The following is a 15826-nucleotide window of genomic DNA, read 5'->3' as shown; positions in this document are numbered from 1 at the left end:
TTCTGTTGGAGAAGAACATCACGGGTATAACTACGTTTTTTCTATTCCCAATCAATTGCATTCCGTCACGTGAAAAAGTTATCACACGTAACGAAACATAATTGATTGAGGATAGCAAAACAATATTACCTGTGATATAAACGTTTTTCTCATTCTATAGGATGTAATATTTACATTAAGCATTTATCAATCGAAAACAGTTGCAGAAAAATATGAATTGAAGGTTTTGCCCTCAAACCCATTTACTTGATCCCAAGATTAAGACAGAAAACCCCTATGGTCCACACAACCCAACTAGCCTCTCTCCTCCATTACTGTTATACAAATCCAGATCATATCTTCTCTGAGCCACCTTCACATGTAGTTCAGGTTGCCATTGCTGACATTGCTCCTATTACCACAGTCTCACTTTTAACATCTACTATGCCCCAAAAGAAACACAACACCACAAACCAGTAACCACATAAAAAATGCTTTAGTTCTTCAAGTGAAAACTGAGCAAATATTATTATATTACATATAGCAAGGAAGACATTTAATTTTGTATACATTTCTGCTACAACCTAAACCTACCACTTTGGACCCACATTACATCCAATGGCTCTGATGCATTATTTACATTTCCTATCACCTACCATATCACCATCGGATCTTAAATTCTTCAATCCAAGACCCAAAACCAGCCATCACCATCCGATCGTAAATACTTGAATCCAAACTGTCCAAGTACCAAAACAAAGTACCATCCACACCGGAGAGTGCAAATTAATCATCGGCTCGCCGGAGCAGTCACCGGAGACAAGTAAACCTGGCTCTGTATCACCGTCTTCCCAATCTTGAACCCTGGCACAACTGTGAAACTCACTGAAGGCTCTGTATCCACATCGTTAGGAGTCACAGACTCCATGTACACCTCTGAAAATCTGGAGCCTTTCTTGACCTGAAAGATGGAAACTTGTTGACCAAATGAGAATGCCAAGCAATGCAAAAGCCAAACCCGCATCGACATTTCTGCAAACGCCGCAAAAAATGAAGAGTCTGGAACCCCACCGGTGCTTAGGAGCTTTCTCTGGTTTAAATTCCCAAAAAGAGAACACTCCATCTTTGCGTGAACGAGTTGAAGGTACTTGGCCCGAGTGAACTTACAAAACGATGAACTTGGGTTCTGGGCAAGAAAGTTTTTTGAATTTACTGATATGAGTTTCTTGAATTTCTCAAAAAAGTGAAGCTGGGTTTTGTTGTTAAGGGGCAAAGACTCACTGGGTAGCCCAAAGTTTGGGTTGTTGAAGCCTTCAAGCATGGTTTTGCTCACAAATGATTCGAACGCAAAGCAACTATGGCTCTGTTTTGCGAAAACAGAGTCTGGCTCGATGAATTTGATGGCTGTGTCGAGATCCCAGTTTGCAGATTCCATTTCACGGATCATCAGCCTCACGAAGCTCCTTACGGATCTTAAAGTGTGTTGCTGAAACTGAACAAAATGTGTTGGGCTGAGCACCGAAAGCCGAAGATTTTCGAACATGGACAGAGAGAGAGAGCCACTTGCGTTTAACTTGTTTTCCAAGGACTTGTTGAATGCGACACAATCTTCAAGCTTTTTCTGCAGAGAATAAATGTCTGTGCCCTTGTGTTCAGCTTCAGACTCCAATTTCTTGATGGTGATCTCATAGGTCTTCATTAGCCCCTGCTGCTCTTGAATCTCTGCAAGCATTAGAGTGACCTGGGGTGAGAGATCGAGCTCTTTCTTCAAAAAGCTGCGTTTCAATTCTGAAATGGCTTTGAGCTCGTTGACTACGGACTGATCAGCCATCTGAATGGCTTCGTTGTTGTATGGGTTTTGGGCCATTTGCAGCTCTGCGTAGGCAGCTTTGATGGAAGTGATGCCAGCAAAGAGCTTGGCCAGCAGAGCTTCCATGACTGCTCTGTTTCTGGCTTTGAATTCTTCTTCCTTCTTGTCCAAATGCCTATGCTTTTCGAAATGTTCACGGTCCTCCTTGACTTTGGCCTGAGATGTGAGAAGGCAAATGCCATTGTTGGATGCAATTTTGCTGGTTGCGCTTCTGAGGTTGATGACCTTGTGGAAAGTCCTAGCCAATTTGCTCTGCTTGTTGTTGTTGTTGTTGAAGGCTGATTTGGGTCTCATGGTATCCATCTGAAAACAATGAAAACTCAGATGATCAATATGATGAAAAGAGTGAAACTTGTTGGAGGCATAAACTAAACTTGAAGGGGGTTTGTGGGTTTGTGGGGATAAGGGAAATAAAAAGTGTTCGAAAGAGAGTGAATTCAATGGGAAAGCAAAGCGCAAACTTTGACTATAAGATTAGGAAGGGGGCTGCAGATAGAGGGGGGGGTGAGAAAAAGTTGGGATTTTTAAAGCGCGGGAAAAAGAGGAAAGAGAGTGCAGTTACTGAGAAAACAGAACAAGTACTCTCAATCAGATCAGAAAATATAAAAACTCATATATATAAAAGCTTTTATTTTTTTGGTTTGGGTGGGGGGATTTATAATGGTGGTGGTATACAGAGGGATGATGATGGGAGTGATTGATGGCTACCATCTACTCATGGACCCTACCTATTTGCATGCAAGCAACATCCATTGGAGCACCAGAAGACCCAGAACTTGTGGTGTTTCACTACTGGTCAACATGATTAACGACCTTAACATAGACATAGATGCTGAATGAATCATGATGATGATGAACTAGGAATGTATGTAGATGCCAAAATGTGACATGTACGTAAGCTGAAAATGATAGCTCTCTTATTATTATTATCAAGAATTCAGAATTCAAAATTCAAACTGTTGTTTACTACTTTTGGTGAGAAACAACGTTTAGCCAACTGTCAGACCAATTATAATGTATGGGACAAACCTGAGCATATATGCATGTTCTTGTATAAACATACAGTTGTTAAAAATAATATGAAATTTAGGGCAGTGAACTTCACTTTTGGTTGGCCAACGTACACTCTACAGTTGGGGATTGTCTTGTAATCAGCTGGAGCTAATCACAGTTTTTACTCTGCCTTTAGCCTCTAGGCTTTTATGTAGTTTGCAACTTGTTAATTATGTTCACTGTTTTTGACGCAGCGAGATGATAAAGGAGTAGAGAGATCGAACGATAACCCTAAAGTGACACGCCGGAATTCACCAAAAAATTGAGTAAAACCTCAAGTTGTATTCATTGATAATAAGAAAGATAGTTTATAGACACGCTAATGCTTCTCTTTTATACACATGAAATCCTAGGCATGCTAGAAAACCTAATTGGAAGCAAAAACAAAAATAACAAAAGTTTACCAAAACATTCCTAAAAGTTTAAATGTTGAAAAGTCAAAGTAAACGATAGAATTAAGTTAAAAATGCTCATATCACAACAAAACAGTGAGTTGCACTTGTCACATCATTCTCTTCTAAAACGATAAACTATGGACATGATTCCGAGCTCGAGACACAAACTTGTAGCTTCCGCAACTACACAAATGAGATAATTGATTATATGTGTGTGCTGCGTTATCATGTTTAAGTACTATAGGAACAATTGCAAAAACAATACCAAGACAAAGACAGCAGGAAAAGGAGTTTATGTTTAACTTTGTCTACAAAACAGAAGTGTTGTCAATGATTAAATATTTTAATCTTGGACATACACATAACAGCTTTCATGAGCCATGTGGTTCTTACAAATTTAGAAATTAGTAAAGGGAATACATGATTAAACTTAGGGCTTAAACCATCAGAAAATACAAAATTTGAGACAAAATTACATAATTAATTATGCAAATTGCATCGTTTTGTGCTTTTGTTGGTGGTTGGATATTTGTTGAAAAAACATTGAAATTGTTTTGAAATTTACTCTTATTTTTCCGGTTTTGGGCAGGCATGGTTCTGAATATTAATTAATTAATCTACGTGTTTGTAGTGTGGGACCAGAGAGATAATTTCTCCATTTCCAAAAGAGACAGAGCCGAAAGAAGATTGTGACGACAGCACAGTCCTGAGTCCTCACTGACGGACTCCCGAGATTGTGGGCACCACACTTCAATTAGTACACCGTTGCTTAAAATTTGTAATAATTGATTTCTTGTCATACATTTTATTGTATATTCTCCTTTGTCTCTTTATTTCTTTCATCCAATAAGTTTAGAATCTAACACAAATGTGGCGTGGTTTATGCCAGTTAGTTAATACAGTGTGTTCGTTCTCTCGCATTCGAGTTCAATTCATTTTTATGTATATTGGGATTTACGTTTACGTACCGTAAACCCTAATCCAAATAAAAAGTTTAAATTTTGAATTCGACCTCTTTTTCACATTAATCTAAGATGATTTGAGTTAAAAATTCGTAAAGTAGGACGCATTGCATTTGCAAATTTGCATGTGTCAATTTAATGGACAAACATGTGTAGATAAACTTTTTTTGAGAACAAGATGTAGATCAACTTGTCCGTTTTTAGTTAAGGGTTTCAATCTTGCTTTAATAGCTTGAGGCCTGATCATGTCCCACAAGGGCTAACATGTTCAGTGGACCATATATATATATATATATATTCAAGGAACGGAGGGAGTGAAAAAAAGATGTAGATAGTGGACAAGACAATGGATATGTTTCAAAATTCAAATTAGTGGCCTTCGACAGTACTTGGTTTATTTGGTTTGTGGACAAATATATTCTCTACAAACCAAAAGTTTAAGGTTTGATTATATAAAATTGAGACCCATCCCTACACAAGAAAAAAAAGGGCAGCGTGGCCATAGAAAACTACGAAAATTTGACCCATAACTCAACACATCCATTTGACTTAGGGACAATGGTGTGTTGGATTTCCATGTTTTATGATGATAAGAAGAAGAAAAAAAACACCATAAAAAAAGGTAGAAAATTAAAGAAACCAATACTGAAATGATTCAATTGATCCAGATGCATTGTATTCATTTATAAATTCACGCTAATACTTTTTCTTCTTTGTAAATGAAACAAAGATAATACGCTATGAACGGTCTCAGTTCAAGATATGAAATATGAACTAAAATATTTGGACCTTTTAATGATATAGACGTTAAGCCGACGTCTTCTTCCTTTTCCTGTGTCATGTCTGACTAACAAAATCATGGTTTATGTATTAGATTGTGCACGTCCATGATCATGACAATATGTATTTAATTGAGATATATAATGAGTCTTCATTAAAAGATAAACCTTGTACTACACCAAAGTTAACGTTATAATTAATTATGGGACCAAAAATCAGAAGAACCCCTCTTCCAAGGAATTCCAACACACCAAAGTGGCAACAAAATTAATTCCATGCATTATTATTATTGTTTCTTAATCTTTGCATGGCAGACAAAATTCCTTGTTTCTTGAAATACAACATTATTTTGTCATATATTTTAGCTACTATATTGATCTAATCTAGTAGGCAGCCATAAATCTATAAGCCCATGTAACATATAATTCCTTTTTTGTTTCTCTCTTTCTTTTTTGGCATGGGAATTTAGTGTATCATTACGCGTACTCAACAACATTATATCTTTAGCTTCCCTTCTCTTCTATCTGTTTAGGACACAATAATATTTTGTGTAAACTGATCTTCCAATTCCTCTTTTTGGGCATGGCCATTTTGAAAATGAAACAAATCATCATGAGCAGATCCTTTCTCTGGTAATCATTTGGTTATACTGAATTATTTGCATGCGATTAGCTTCTTGGTGAAGAGAAAGAAAACAGTTTGATTAGAGTAGTGTAAACTACGAAAGCGATGCACGCACGCGATCGTATTAAGTGGCACGCCATAATTACGTTGGTACAATACAGAATTACATATAATTAATCAGGTACACAGAAATTACTCAGTTTGGTCATTAATAATGTTTTCTAGTGGCAAGCAAACTTGTTGAGACAGTATTCTACCAGCAAGGCTTGCTTGCATTGCTTATATGTATTATCAATTTCTAAAGAAGAGGAGAAGAAAACCATACACTAAATTGTATTTATGTTAATTAAAGTCACATATATAATTTTTTTGTTAGCACATTACCTGATTAATATTGTGTATCGTTTGTACAGAAATTATTGTGCAACAACCCAACAGCAATAATGTAATTCTGTGAGATATTTTCATGCAAAAACCCAAGTGGGAGTTACTGTAGGACATTCTACGTTCACATTGCCTTCAGTTTCAATTCCCAGTTGGAAAAGGGTTCAGAATTAACTTCATACTTGTAATTGAGATTGGAGGGGACTAGTTCATTTTGGTCCTTTGTCCTTCTTCTTGCAGTGCTTCAGCAGTGACTCAGTGCAGGACCAGCTTTCCTATGAATATTTCTAGGTAAAGCAGAAATGTCTAATCAATGTGACGATAGTCTTTTCTTGGTCTGAATCTGTGAGGATATGGAATCCAAAGCTTATAATGAAGTGGAGAGGTAGGTCGGTTTGAGAAGAACTTGTATATCACGGTTGCGTAGTGGAACGTAATGATAGACAACTGATAGCTGCTTAAGCCTCCCTAGAACTTATTTTGTATCATAGTTATCTCACGTGTAAACTCAGTGTAATTATCTTCATAGTGTTGTGCTCTTATATGGACTCTTGTCCTTGTTTTCCGATGTACTCTTGAATCTTGATTCGATATAAATACAAAGCCTCAGCAACTGATTATGTGTGGCTTTTCGAGCATATCTTTCATGTAATTGGTTGGGAATAACAAAACAGCCCGTGATAAACAAAGTTTTTCCCCTGTTGTAGGCTAATCAGATACTCAACTATTGTAAAAGTTGTATGCCCCTAATCAAATATCTTTAGCTGAGTGTCTTGCAAGCGTCTTTGCCAGGAAAAATTATAGCATGAAGAATCCACTCGGAAGACACATACCTAATCTAGTGCAAGATAGGGGTCAATTTTTAGGCTAATCTAATAATATGTACAAAATTAAGGCCAAAAGTTGCTAAAGTTGCATATAATAGAATCCATCCAAAGTTTGAAGTTGTCGATTAACCCGAAGCACCATGATTACTAGTACATAAAACAAACCAGACAGGAGACAGCATCACTAATCACTAATTAATTATAAAGTAGATCATACTAATACTCTTAATTAGCTTAAAGGTCTATGAAAACTTAGAAATCCAACCTGATCTGGTTTCTTTTTGCCCAATACAATAGAGACTGGGTTGGGCCCGAACCAAGATTTTTCAGTCCAACTGACCCAATGGCATTTGTTTGTTTTCAAGAAAATTGGAAAAGAAACAGGCAACTTGAACAACGGGCAAATTTTTGGATTTTTAGATTTTCTTCACAGGCAACTAAAACTGTTTCAGAGTGCATTCTGAGTTTTGTAACATTTGTAAGGCTAGGCTACTCCATAAAAGAAGAGATAACAAGTCGACAACCATAACCAAACTAAAAATTTGACCTCAATTCTACCTTACATCTCTCAGTCACTAAAAGTTACAGTGAAAGCATAACCAAAGTAAAAGTTATCAAGGTTACATCTCTGAGTCACTAAAACTATCCTTCCCAGGAACAGATGGCTAGGGGCCTTGTAGGGCTTAAAAGCCGAAAAGGCCAAGTTCACTGACCTTCTCTTTCTCATATGTCTCAAAGTACTGATATATGATTGTAACAGCAAGCAAAATCCCAGTTCCTGAGCCAATTGCTCCCATTAAATCTGCCACAACAGTTAAGGCACCAATGCACAAGCCTCCAAAAGCAGCCGCAGTAGGTATGTACCGATTAAGTTCCTTCTGTAAGTTTGAATCTCTATGTCCAGGCATCACCATTTGTTGTTCCTACAAAATTAAGCAATAATATAAATGTTGATCATTAACTAAACATATTAGTTCACGACTGTGAAGTTGTTTGAGCTGCAAAACTTGATCCTAGAAATCTCATGTCTTCACATTCTTACTCAATGCTATAGAATGAGGCACTAAAAGCAACTATCAACACAATGGAAAAAGTTGCTACCAATCACACCCTTGCTCTAGTAGAATTCACAGTCTGTAGACACCAAATTGGGGACATCCAATGGTATTGATCAAAAAGAAAAATCAAAGAACTATGATGAGGATGACTAAAAATACCTTGAGCTGCTTAGCTACATCTCGGGCAGAAGAACCAGAAACTTCAATCCAGGTTTTTGAGAAGAGTGCACAGGCTGAAAGCATAAACACTAGATAAAACAAAGCATGGAAGGGATTGGCTGCTATATCTGCCAAACTGCAATCAAAACCACATTGACAGAAAAATGAATCAGTGATTCATGTAAATTATTTTGCAAACTAAACGAAATAAGAAATGGCAAAGGAGATTTAAAAGGTAAAGCAATCAATGTGCTGGATCACCTTGATGGAGCAGTGACATAGTAGGCAAGACCACCAACTGGTATAAACTGGCCACCAGAATATTCAGACTCCTGCCACTTCCCCAACAAATTCACGAAGAAATTCCCACCATACCTCCTGTAAAGCAACTATACAGAGAAAACAAGTGCCATGTCAATTGAAAAAGAAATGCATTTACGAGCCTTTAATTTTTATTGCCTAGTAGCTTACCTGGGAGATAAAATAAAGATTGGAGACAAGAGCAGATTGGAGAATAATGGGCATATTAGAGGTGTAGAAAAGCTTAATAGGATATGATCCCTGCTGTCCACGGGCATTCTTTGATCTCACCGGTAAAACCACACGGAAACCTTGGAAGTAGATGACAATGAGAAAGATCAAGACTGTAGCAAGCAAATTAGTAACATTTGGTAGGTTCTGCCTATAGAAAGCTTCTCGAAGAGCACGAACTTTGTCTGTCCTGGTTATCAGTAGATGGAACAATGCAATTATGGCACCTTCAAATTCAGCTCCCCGGCCACTATTGACAGTTGTGGGGCTAAAAGCCTTCCAAATGATGCCTTCACTGCATAATCAACCATAAATTAAGTACGGAAAGACCATGGATCACAATATACTAAAAGGTAAATGAAATATGGATTTCAAGCCTACCAGATGTTGGTAGCTATAAAAAGGGAGATCCCAGATCCCAGACCATATCCCTTCTGAAGAAGTTCATCTAAGCAAATCACAATAATTCCAGCAAAGCAAAGTTGAACTATGATAAGAATGGCATTCCCAACACCAAGTTGACCGACACTGCCATACATCCCCGAAAGGACATAGGCAACAGCTTGACCAACCGCAATGAGGATGCCCAACAACTTTTGTGCCCCATTTCTGAAAATTAGAAGCCAATCAAAAGCAAGAGACATTAGAATACTAGCCAAGCCACCAAATCAAGTCATGACTGAAGAATCATTTCTCAAAGAGTAGCAAACAAGCTATATTGAGAACACATAATAGCACAGAAGTAGAAAACAAGCTTAACAAATAAAAACTACCAGCAATTCACCATTGAAACAAACAAACCAGGGTCCTAAGTGAGCATACTAAGCAGAGATTGAAAAAGAACAAAATACGCAACGCCTAAAGCAAATTCTTCATAACATGGAATAACTAAAGCAGGGAAAACTATTTAAAGTAAACAATCAGAGTAAAAGAACACTCACAATAGTGCACGATCCTCGCGGACATTGTTGTCCACTTCAATGATCTTTGAGCCAGCCAAGAGTTGCATGACCAGCCCAGATGTCACAATCGGGGTAATACCAAGCTCCATTACAGTCCCACGGCTTGATGCAAGAATAACACGCATCCAATAAAATGGATCGGCACCGGTCGTAGAGTGTATGCCATAAAGAGGAAGCTGACTGCACACCAGAAAGATGAACAAGGAAATCACGGTATATATGAACTTCTCTCTGAACGGGATCTTTCTGTCAGCACTTTGAACTTCCGGTAGAAATGCAAGAAATGGCCTGACCAAATGCAGCACTCGAAAACCTCCTCCCATTTTAAGTACTAGAAGCTAAACCAGCCCAACCTGTGCCAACCTATTAGCACATCTATTTATTCAGATACCAAAAATGTTCAAAGCCATAGAGTTGATAAATAAAACACTGGTATGAAAAAAATCAAGGATAAATTAGCAGTTCCATTAAGGGGGTCTCAACCATTTACACAAATTGATTGCTAGCACCTATTTCAGTGACCAACTCCATAAGCTATAGCAAAATACAGGCACTTGAGGGCATAAAATAAGAATAAAACCAAATGCAGCGTGCACAACGTACAAGTCAGTAACATGAGAGTTTAAAAAATTAAATTATTTACATGGGCTGCAACTCGCTTTGCACAACCTAAGCAGGAAGAAATAAACTTATACAGCATGAAATACAAGGCTTTGGGGCACTAAAACAGAGTAAAGTCATGCTTAGGCCAATAAATAGTTGGTAAAATAATGTTTAGCTTCAGATTTCATGTTCTTCATGCATTCAGTTCTTGTTGCTTGCCATACAAACCATATAATCTAGGATCAAATTTAATCAACTTTAGCAAATCTGAACAAAAACCCTCTAAAATGGCTCAGAGACCATCGAAATTCCAGAACTATCTGAAACAATTATATAACGATTCATGTAAAACAGGAAAACTGAATTTTACCTGAGAGAGAGAGAGAGAGAGAGAGAGAGAGAGAGCTAGAGAGAGATGGAAACTCAGGCTCTGAGTCTGAGGCAAAGAAACAAGTAGAAGAGGGAAGGGGAAGAAGCCGGGCTCAGAAAAATCTCACACACTCGTCAGCGTTTTCAACTTTGGCGTGGCGCATGCACGGTCAGCGTACGCCACGACGACTAGTCAATCCTCTACCGCCGCGTGTGTGACGCTCATTTGAGCAGCGTGACGTGTCGTGTGGGTTCGTTGAACTTTCTCTCAACATCTTATCTTTCTGACATTTGATTTTTATTTTTGTCTGATTTTATTTTCTAATTGGGCCTTGTCTGTTTTCCTACAGGTCCAATCATTATGATGGGCAATTGGCATGGCTAATCTTGGGATTGCAATTGAGAGTTGTGATGTTATATAAAGGCAGCTCTAAAGGTACCTATAATCATGGGTTATAAGATCAATTACGAAGCAAAAAATCCGTTAGTGTAGTTGTTTAGAGCAATTACTCCCCCAAATAAGGTCCTGGATTCGAATCCTGGTATCCGTGTAGTGTTTGTGAATTTAGAATATTATCATCTCTCAATAAGAAAAGTACTTTGAAATAAAAAGATCAATTACAAAGTTAGTATTACGTGTAGTGTTTGTGAGTTTAGAATATTATCACCTCTTAATAAGAAAAGTACTTTGAAAAAAATAGATAAATTACGAAGTTAGTATTAGACGGCCAGATTGTAACCCTCAATATATAGCCCCCTTAATATAGAAGGGGCACAATGCACAATATTACAAATGTTGCGAGTAAAGACTTGTAATAAACATCATGTCTGCAATTTTTTTAATTCTTCCAACATCTTTACAAGGTGATAAAACTGGCATTTCGAGATGTACTCAAAGCGGACATGGGTATTAATCTTACCTACGTTTACGGCACCCAAAATCCACTAACTATTCCCCCTTTTACGGCAACGGGGTTGCCATCCTAATCTGAAACTACATGATCCGCACGCGCTTCTTCCAGCAGAGTTATCCTGCACTAGATTTATCGTATGGTGTACAAAATTCAGATGCAAAAATAAAGAACACTTCCTTGGCTTAAGCTGGCAGCTGAAGCTTTACATTGTTCTTCCAGCTGCAAAGCAAACACGTTTTTAGTGTTAACAATCTACAAACATGTACAATGATCATTGGGAAGAAGGTGTCACGATTTGCTACCTGCGAAAGTAGTAGTAGAAAAAATCTCCATATAAAGCTGTCTGGACCAGACCAGCAATGCAAGCTGCAAAATTGTAAAAGAAAAGAAGTCGGCCAAAAACTACAAACAGCAATAACGCCCTGTGAAATTGTCCTCAATGGTTCTCGCATAACTTACCTATCCATCTACCAAATTTAGGTTCTGTGAAGTAGCGGTAGATCCAGTTGAGTATGTACAATGCACGATAGGCCCTGCAATTTGAAACATATATCCCAAGATGAATTATATTTGCACACAAATATGAATATATCTACCATTTGCAGATATTTTATCTGGTCCAAACAGCTGAATCTGTTTGGTTTTCTTGATTTCATTAAAATCAGCATTGTTCAAGGAAGCAGGAACCAAAACTTTCCATAATTTATTCACACCTCTAAAGTGACAATACACAAACTTGGAGACGAATCTTAACCCCTGGTATGTGGAAAGGAAATTTTATGGTCTGAAACACAACAAATTTCCACAAATTCCAAGCATTATCCAAATTTTGCTATAAACTAAAGTTGACTTGTACAAGTTGAAATTTTCAAATTAGGACTACTCAATTATATTCTTGATACAAATTGGGATTTAAAAAAATTTAGACACTTATAATCCATTACATGCAACAAGTACTTAACGAGTAAACCCAGCATTGAGGAAAGTAAATCTATTTGACAGGACAAATAAGAAAACATATTGTCCTGTCAAGCAGGTCACAGACCTTATGATGGAAATAGATATACTTACCCAAGTAAGAAAACATATTGTCCTGTCAAATTGTCTACATTTCCACTTCGCTGTAACAAAACTAACTGTGGAAGAATTGAAACTGCCTCCAAGTACATGGAAAATGCCCACAAAACCTGAAAATAGTTTTACAAGTATATAAGAACAAGACGGACAAGTAGGTTTTACATTCAAGTATATGAGTTCCATCCAAAACTTACATCAGTACACAAAATTAGATAATTATCATTATGGAACTTCAATTGTTAAGAATTAAAACTAACACTAGAGGCAACATTGGATAAGTCAAGTTGGGGTTTTCCAGCTCGTGATTTAGTTTCAGACCGATGTAAAGTGAACCTTGGCTGGTTTGTTTTAAAGTTCACATTAGATCCATGAGTAGCAACTAAGGTGTACAATAAGTTTAAGCCATCACAGCTACACAAGCACAACATGACAACACAATAATGAATACATCAGTAATGTCACCTCTTGAAATGTGAATTCCTCGTGGATAAGGAGGGCCAACACAAAGCATCCCCCAAGAAGAAAATCATGGCGGAAAGTGTCAAGCTCTTTATTGTAAGAACGCTTCACCACTTTGTGCATCCGCATACACCAAACAATGGCCAGCGAGCTTCCAATGAACACCAGCTTCATCACAGTGTTGTATACTGAGATGAAGTTCGTGAACAGGTCCAAGTACCGACTCAGAAACACTAGCACGTAGAGCTCCTGAGTCTTAAGCGAAACCCCTATAATAATAATAAGCAAATATCAGTTTCTCAAAACTTCAGATCACCACTTCCAATTCAAGGAGAATTAACTTAAAATTGTTCTAGTTCCAAATTAACTTAATATTCTTCCTAATTTGGGGAGCTGAAGAAACTAAAAATCTTCACAAAGTTTATTTCTTTATCCTGTTCTCTTCCGTTTCTGAGCAACCAAACACTAAGCACTAATGCACCGATTGGTTGCTGAAAGAAGAAAACACGAAACAGATTCAGATAAAATGTGGTTCGCATTACTGAGTAAATTTTTCCACTTTGAGCAATCTTTAGTGGGGAAAACAATGATATTCATTTTTCCTTAGAATTTTCCTTCGTTTTCCCAGGAAACAAACAGAATTGAGAATGAGAAGGGGAGAACGGTGCATACCTGAGCATGATTTGGTGGCGTAGATTTTGAGAAGGAGGACCAAAATACTGGCCAGGTGGGTCATATCCCCAGCCAACCTGAACGCATTCATGGTTTAAAGCAGGAACTCTTGCCCTAGATTTCAGTAGAGAGAGAGAAGGTATATAGGAAGGTGGAGGTTGAAAACGGCGTGTTTAGTGGGTCTTCGAAGAGTGTAAGAGAAGGGAGACTTTACTTGCCAAAAATAACAAAAAGAAAAGCAGAGTTGACGTGGCAGTCGGAAACTGCTTCTACCGACCTCCACGATGTTCCCAGATACGAATGAGCAAGAGTTTGTGTAACGTGCGGCTCGGGCTTTGGTGTTCCTCCATCCATGGCGCAATCTCTCGACCGTTAGATATATTGAAGGGCTATCTATTAAAGCTGAAATCAATAGTCTCTGGTTCGATGTCGTTTTCTCTTGGTTTGATGTCGTTGACTTGTTTTTGGGCCAAGGCCTTGGTAAAAAGAACCCACAGAGAAAGCTTAAGCATTGGGCCAGGCTGATCGAATTATTTGGACTGGGCTCATGTGGTCCTTTTCCTAGAAGAACAAGTCATTGTGCTTGGCCAGTTGCCATCACATAAAAGAAATAAATTTAATCAGTTCAATGGTGGAGGGTTTTTGTATTAAATTCGGCAACCGGACCGTGGCCGCCCCTAATAACCCTATGAAAATAGGAGTAGCATAGCGAAGGAGTGCGAAGAAGCCGCCACAAAGATTCACATTGGCATGCCATTAGCTGATTCCTAGAAAACAAATTTTGAGGAAGTGCTTTTATATAGTTTACAGATTGCATCACTCCCTAAACCAAAAAAAAATGAGGCTTGGAACACATGACCATATTGTTGTCCCTCCGGAACTAGACACAAAAGGAGCTTTCCAATGACTAAAAATGATGCTCTCCACCCTCCATACAATTTACAAATACAGAGAGCCCCCCCTCCCCCAAAGAAGCAAAAAAAAAAGAAAAAAAAAGTGAGGAAGCTTTAACAAAGTCAGCTGCATTGGATACAGATTGCATGAACAACCCTTTAAAATTTGGGCCCTATAACAATTACGTGCCCCCTAATCATTTGCGTTGGAAGATCACAAAGTAGATTTATTTAATGATTTCAAATTTGAAGCACTTTGAGTCCTTAAAGCAGCAGTCAAAGATTTGTTGAGAAATAAAGGGCAGCCCGTATCATCAACATCATCATCTTCTGCTTGTCCATTACAGGTGGAAGGAAGGTGAAAAAGACTCTTTCTTCCTGTTTTCTTTCCTTTGTTTTTTTCCATAAATGTCTTCAAGGGGGTGGTAGTTGGAGCAAGCAAGAACCAGAGTGATCTCAACCCTCCGTACAAATGGTCTTGAATTAAGTCTCCAAACACAACGGGCATATGCACATGGACTTCATGTTGGCTTCAACTGCTTAGATTTATACAATTACTCTGCTAACTATTTTTCTTCTGCAATAATAGTTTCTCTCTGTGCGTAAAGGGCTTGTAGTTCAATTGATTAAGAGTATTTACTCATGCACTTGAGACTCTAGATTCGATTCTCCTTTCCCCAATATCGCTCGTATGAAGAAAAAAAAAAAAGTTTATTCTTGTCAATTACAACGGATAGAGACTCAAACCCACCTCTTCCTGCCCTGCACATATATGCTATGACTAAATGTATGCAAATCTGGATTGAAATTTGTGTCATAATATATACAGAAAATATATTCTTGCATTAGTGCCCCAGCCCAGGCTCTGCCTGCAGGCACCACATTATGTGGTCCCATAGAGCCTCTAATATTTTATTTCCACTTATGAGAATCCTAGAAATTTCACATGGACTGACTTTTGCAACCTATTAATCAAATATGTATTAAGAATCCCAAGCCATTGGTATGAGACTCACCAAGGAAAACATACTTTGCTAAACATACTTTGGTCCCCTCCACTATCTCACTGACCAATGGGGCCTTATATTTCATAGCCTCATAACAACTGCACCAACTTCTGCACAGAGCCCCTTTCTTGGTATGAATTTATCTTCTCTTTAGCACAAAAACAAAAATGTATCTTCAAGACTCAGAATTTTACCAATTTACAGTCACATAACAATACCCATCTGGGATAAAGATCTATTTTCTTACT

At 37.9% G+C, this 15826-nt stretch overlaps 3 protein-coding genes across 4 annotated transcripts; all 3 read right to left on the bottom strand.

The window, feature by feature from the left end:
* Positions 1–495: 495 nt before the first annotated feature.
* On the bottom strand, positions 496–2470 carry UNE1 (intracellular protein transporter, putative (DUF641)). 2 transcript variants are annotated; one of them, XM_088251473.1, is made up of 2 exons: positions 1261–2470; positions 994–1165 (listed from the first exon to the last, which is right to left on the bottom strand). In XM_088251473.1, the coding sequence occupies exons 1-2, from the start codon at positions 2150–2152 to the stop codon at positions 1143–1145; spliced, it is 915 nt and encodes a 304-aa protein (XP_088107599.1). In that variant the 5' UTR covers positions 2153–2470; the 3' UTR covers positions 994–1142. The 2 variants fall into 2 exon arrangements, with proteins under 2 accessions (XP_021813159.1, XP_088107599.1); XM_021957467.2 differs by having other exon boundaries at positions 496–2469.
* Positions 2471–7400: 4930 nt separating this feature from the next.
* LOC110756092 (uncharacterized) lies at positions 7401–10707 on the bottom strand. Its single transcript, XM_021957472.2, has 7 exons — positions 10558–10707; positions 9564–9947; positions 9004–9231; positions 8563–8917; positions 8353–8480; positions 8092–8227; positions 7401–7797 (listed from the first exon to the last, which is right to left on the bottom strand). The coding sequence occupies exons 2-7, from the start codon at positions 9905–9907 to the stop codon at positions 7558–7560; spliced, it is 1431 nt and encodes a 476-aa protein (XP_021813164.1). The 5' UTR covers positions 9908–9947; positions 10558–10707; the 3' UTR covers positions 7401–7557.
* Positions 10708–11270: 563 nt separating this feature from the next.
* Positions 11271–13928, bottom strand: LOC110756093 (ER lumen protein-retaining receptor A). The gene is made up of 6 exons (XM_021957475.2): positions 13679–13928; positions 13010–13275; positions 12542–12657; positions 11930–12003; positions 11773–11836; positions 11271–11689 (listed from the first exon to the last, which is right to left on the bottom strand). The coding sequence occupies exons 1-6, from the start codon at positions 13767–13769 to the stop codon at positions 11653–11655; spliced, it is 648 nt and encodes a 215-aa protein (XP_021813167.1). The 5' UTR covers positions 13770–13928; the 3' UTR covers positions 11271–11652.
* Between the last annotated feature and the right edge of the window lie 1898 nt (positions 13929–15826).

Source organism: Prunus avium, chromosome 4, assembly GCF_965620075.1.
Source record: "Prunus avium chromosome 4, drPruAviu1.hap1.1, whole genome shotgun sequence".
Lineage (NCBI taxonomy): Eukaryota > Viridiplantae > Streptophyta > Magnoliopsida > Rosales > Rosaceae > Prunus > Prunus avium.
This window is presented reverse-complemented; position numbering and strand designations above follow the sequence as displayed.

What these genes read in the sequence shown, in the direction of transcription:
- UNE1 (XM_021957467.2), bottom strand. Translation starts at nt 2,152, where the DNA reads ATGGATACCATGAGACCCAAATCAGCCTTCAACAACAACAACAACAAG.
- LOC110756092 (XM_021957472.2), bottom strand. Translation starts at nt 9,907, where the DNA reads ATGGGAGGAGGTTTTCGAGTGCTGCATTTGGTCAGGCCATTTCTTGCA. An exon ending in ATCTTTATTTTATCTCCCAG is followed by an intron (nt 8,481 to 8,562) that starts GTAAGCTACTAG and finishes TTCTCTGTATAG; the next exon opens with TTGCTTTACAGGAGGTATGG. An exon ending in TATGTCACTGCTCCATCAAG is followed by an intron (nt 8,228 to 8,352) that starts GTGATCCAGCAC and finishes TTTTGATTGCAG; the next exon opens with TTTGGCAGATATAGCAGCCA.
- LOC110756093 (XM_021957475.2), bottom strand. Translation starts at nt 13,769, where the DNA reads ATGAATGCGTTCAGGTTGGCTGGGGATATGACCCACCTGGCCAGTATT. An exon ending in CAATATGTTTTCTTACTTGG is followed by an intron (nt 12,004 to 12,541) that starts GTAAGTATATCT and finishes TTCAAATTGCAG; the next exon opens with GGCCTATCGTGCATTGTACA. An exon ending in TAAATTTGGTAGATGGATAG is followed by an intron (nt 11,837 to 11,929) that starts GTAAGTTATGCG and finishes ACAATTTTGCAG; the next exon opens with CTTGCATTGCTGGTCTGGTC.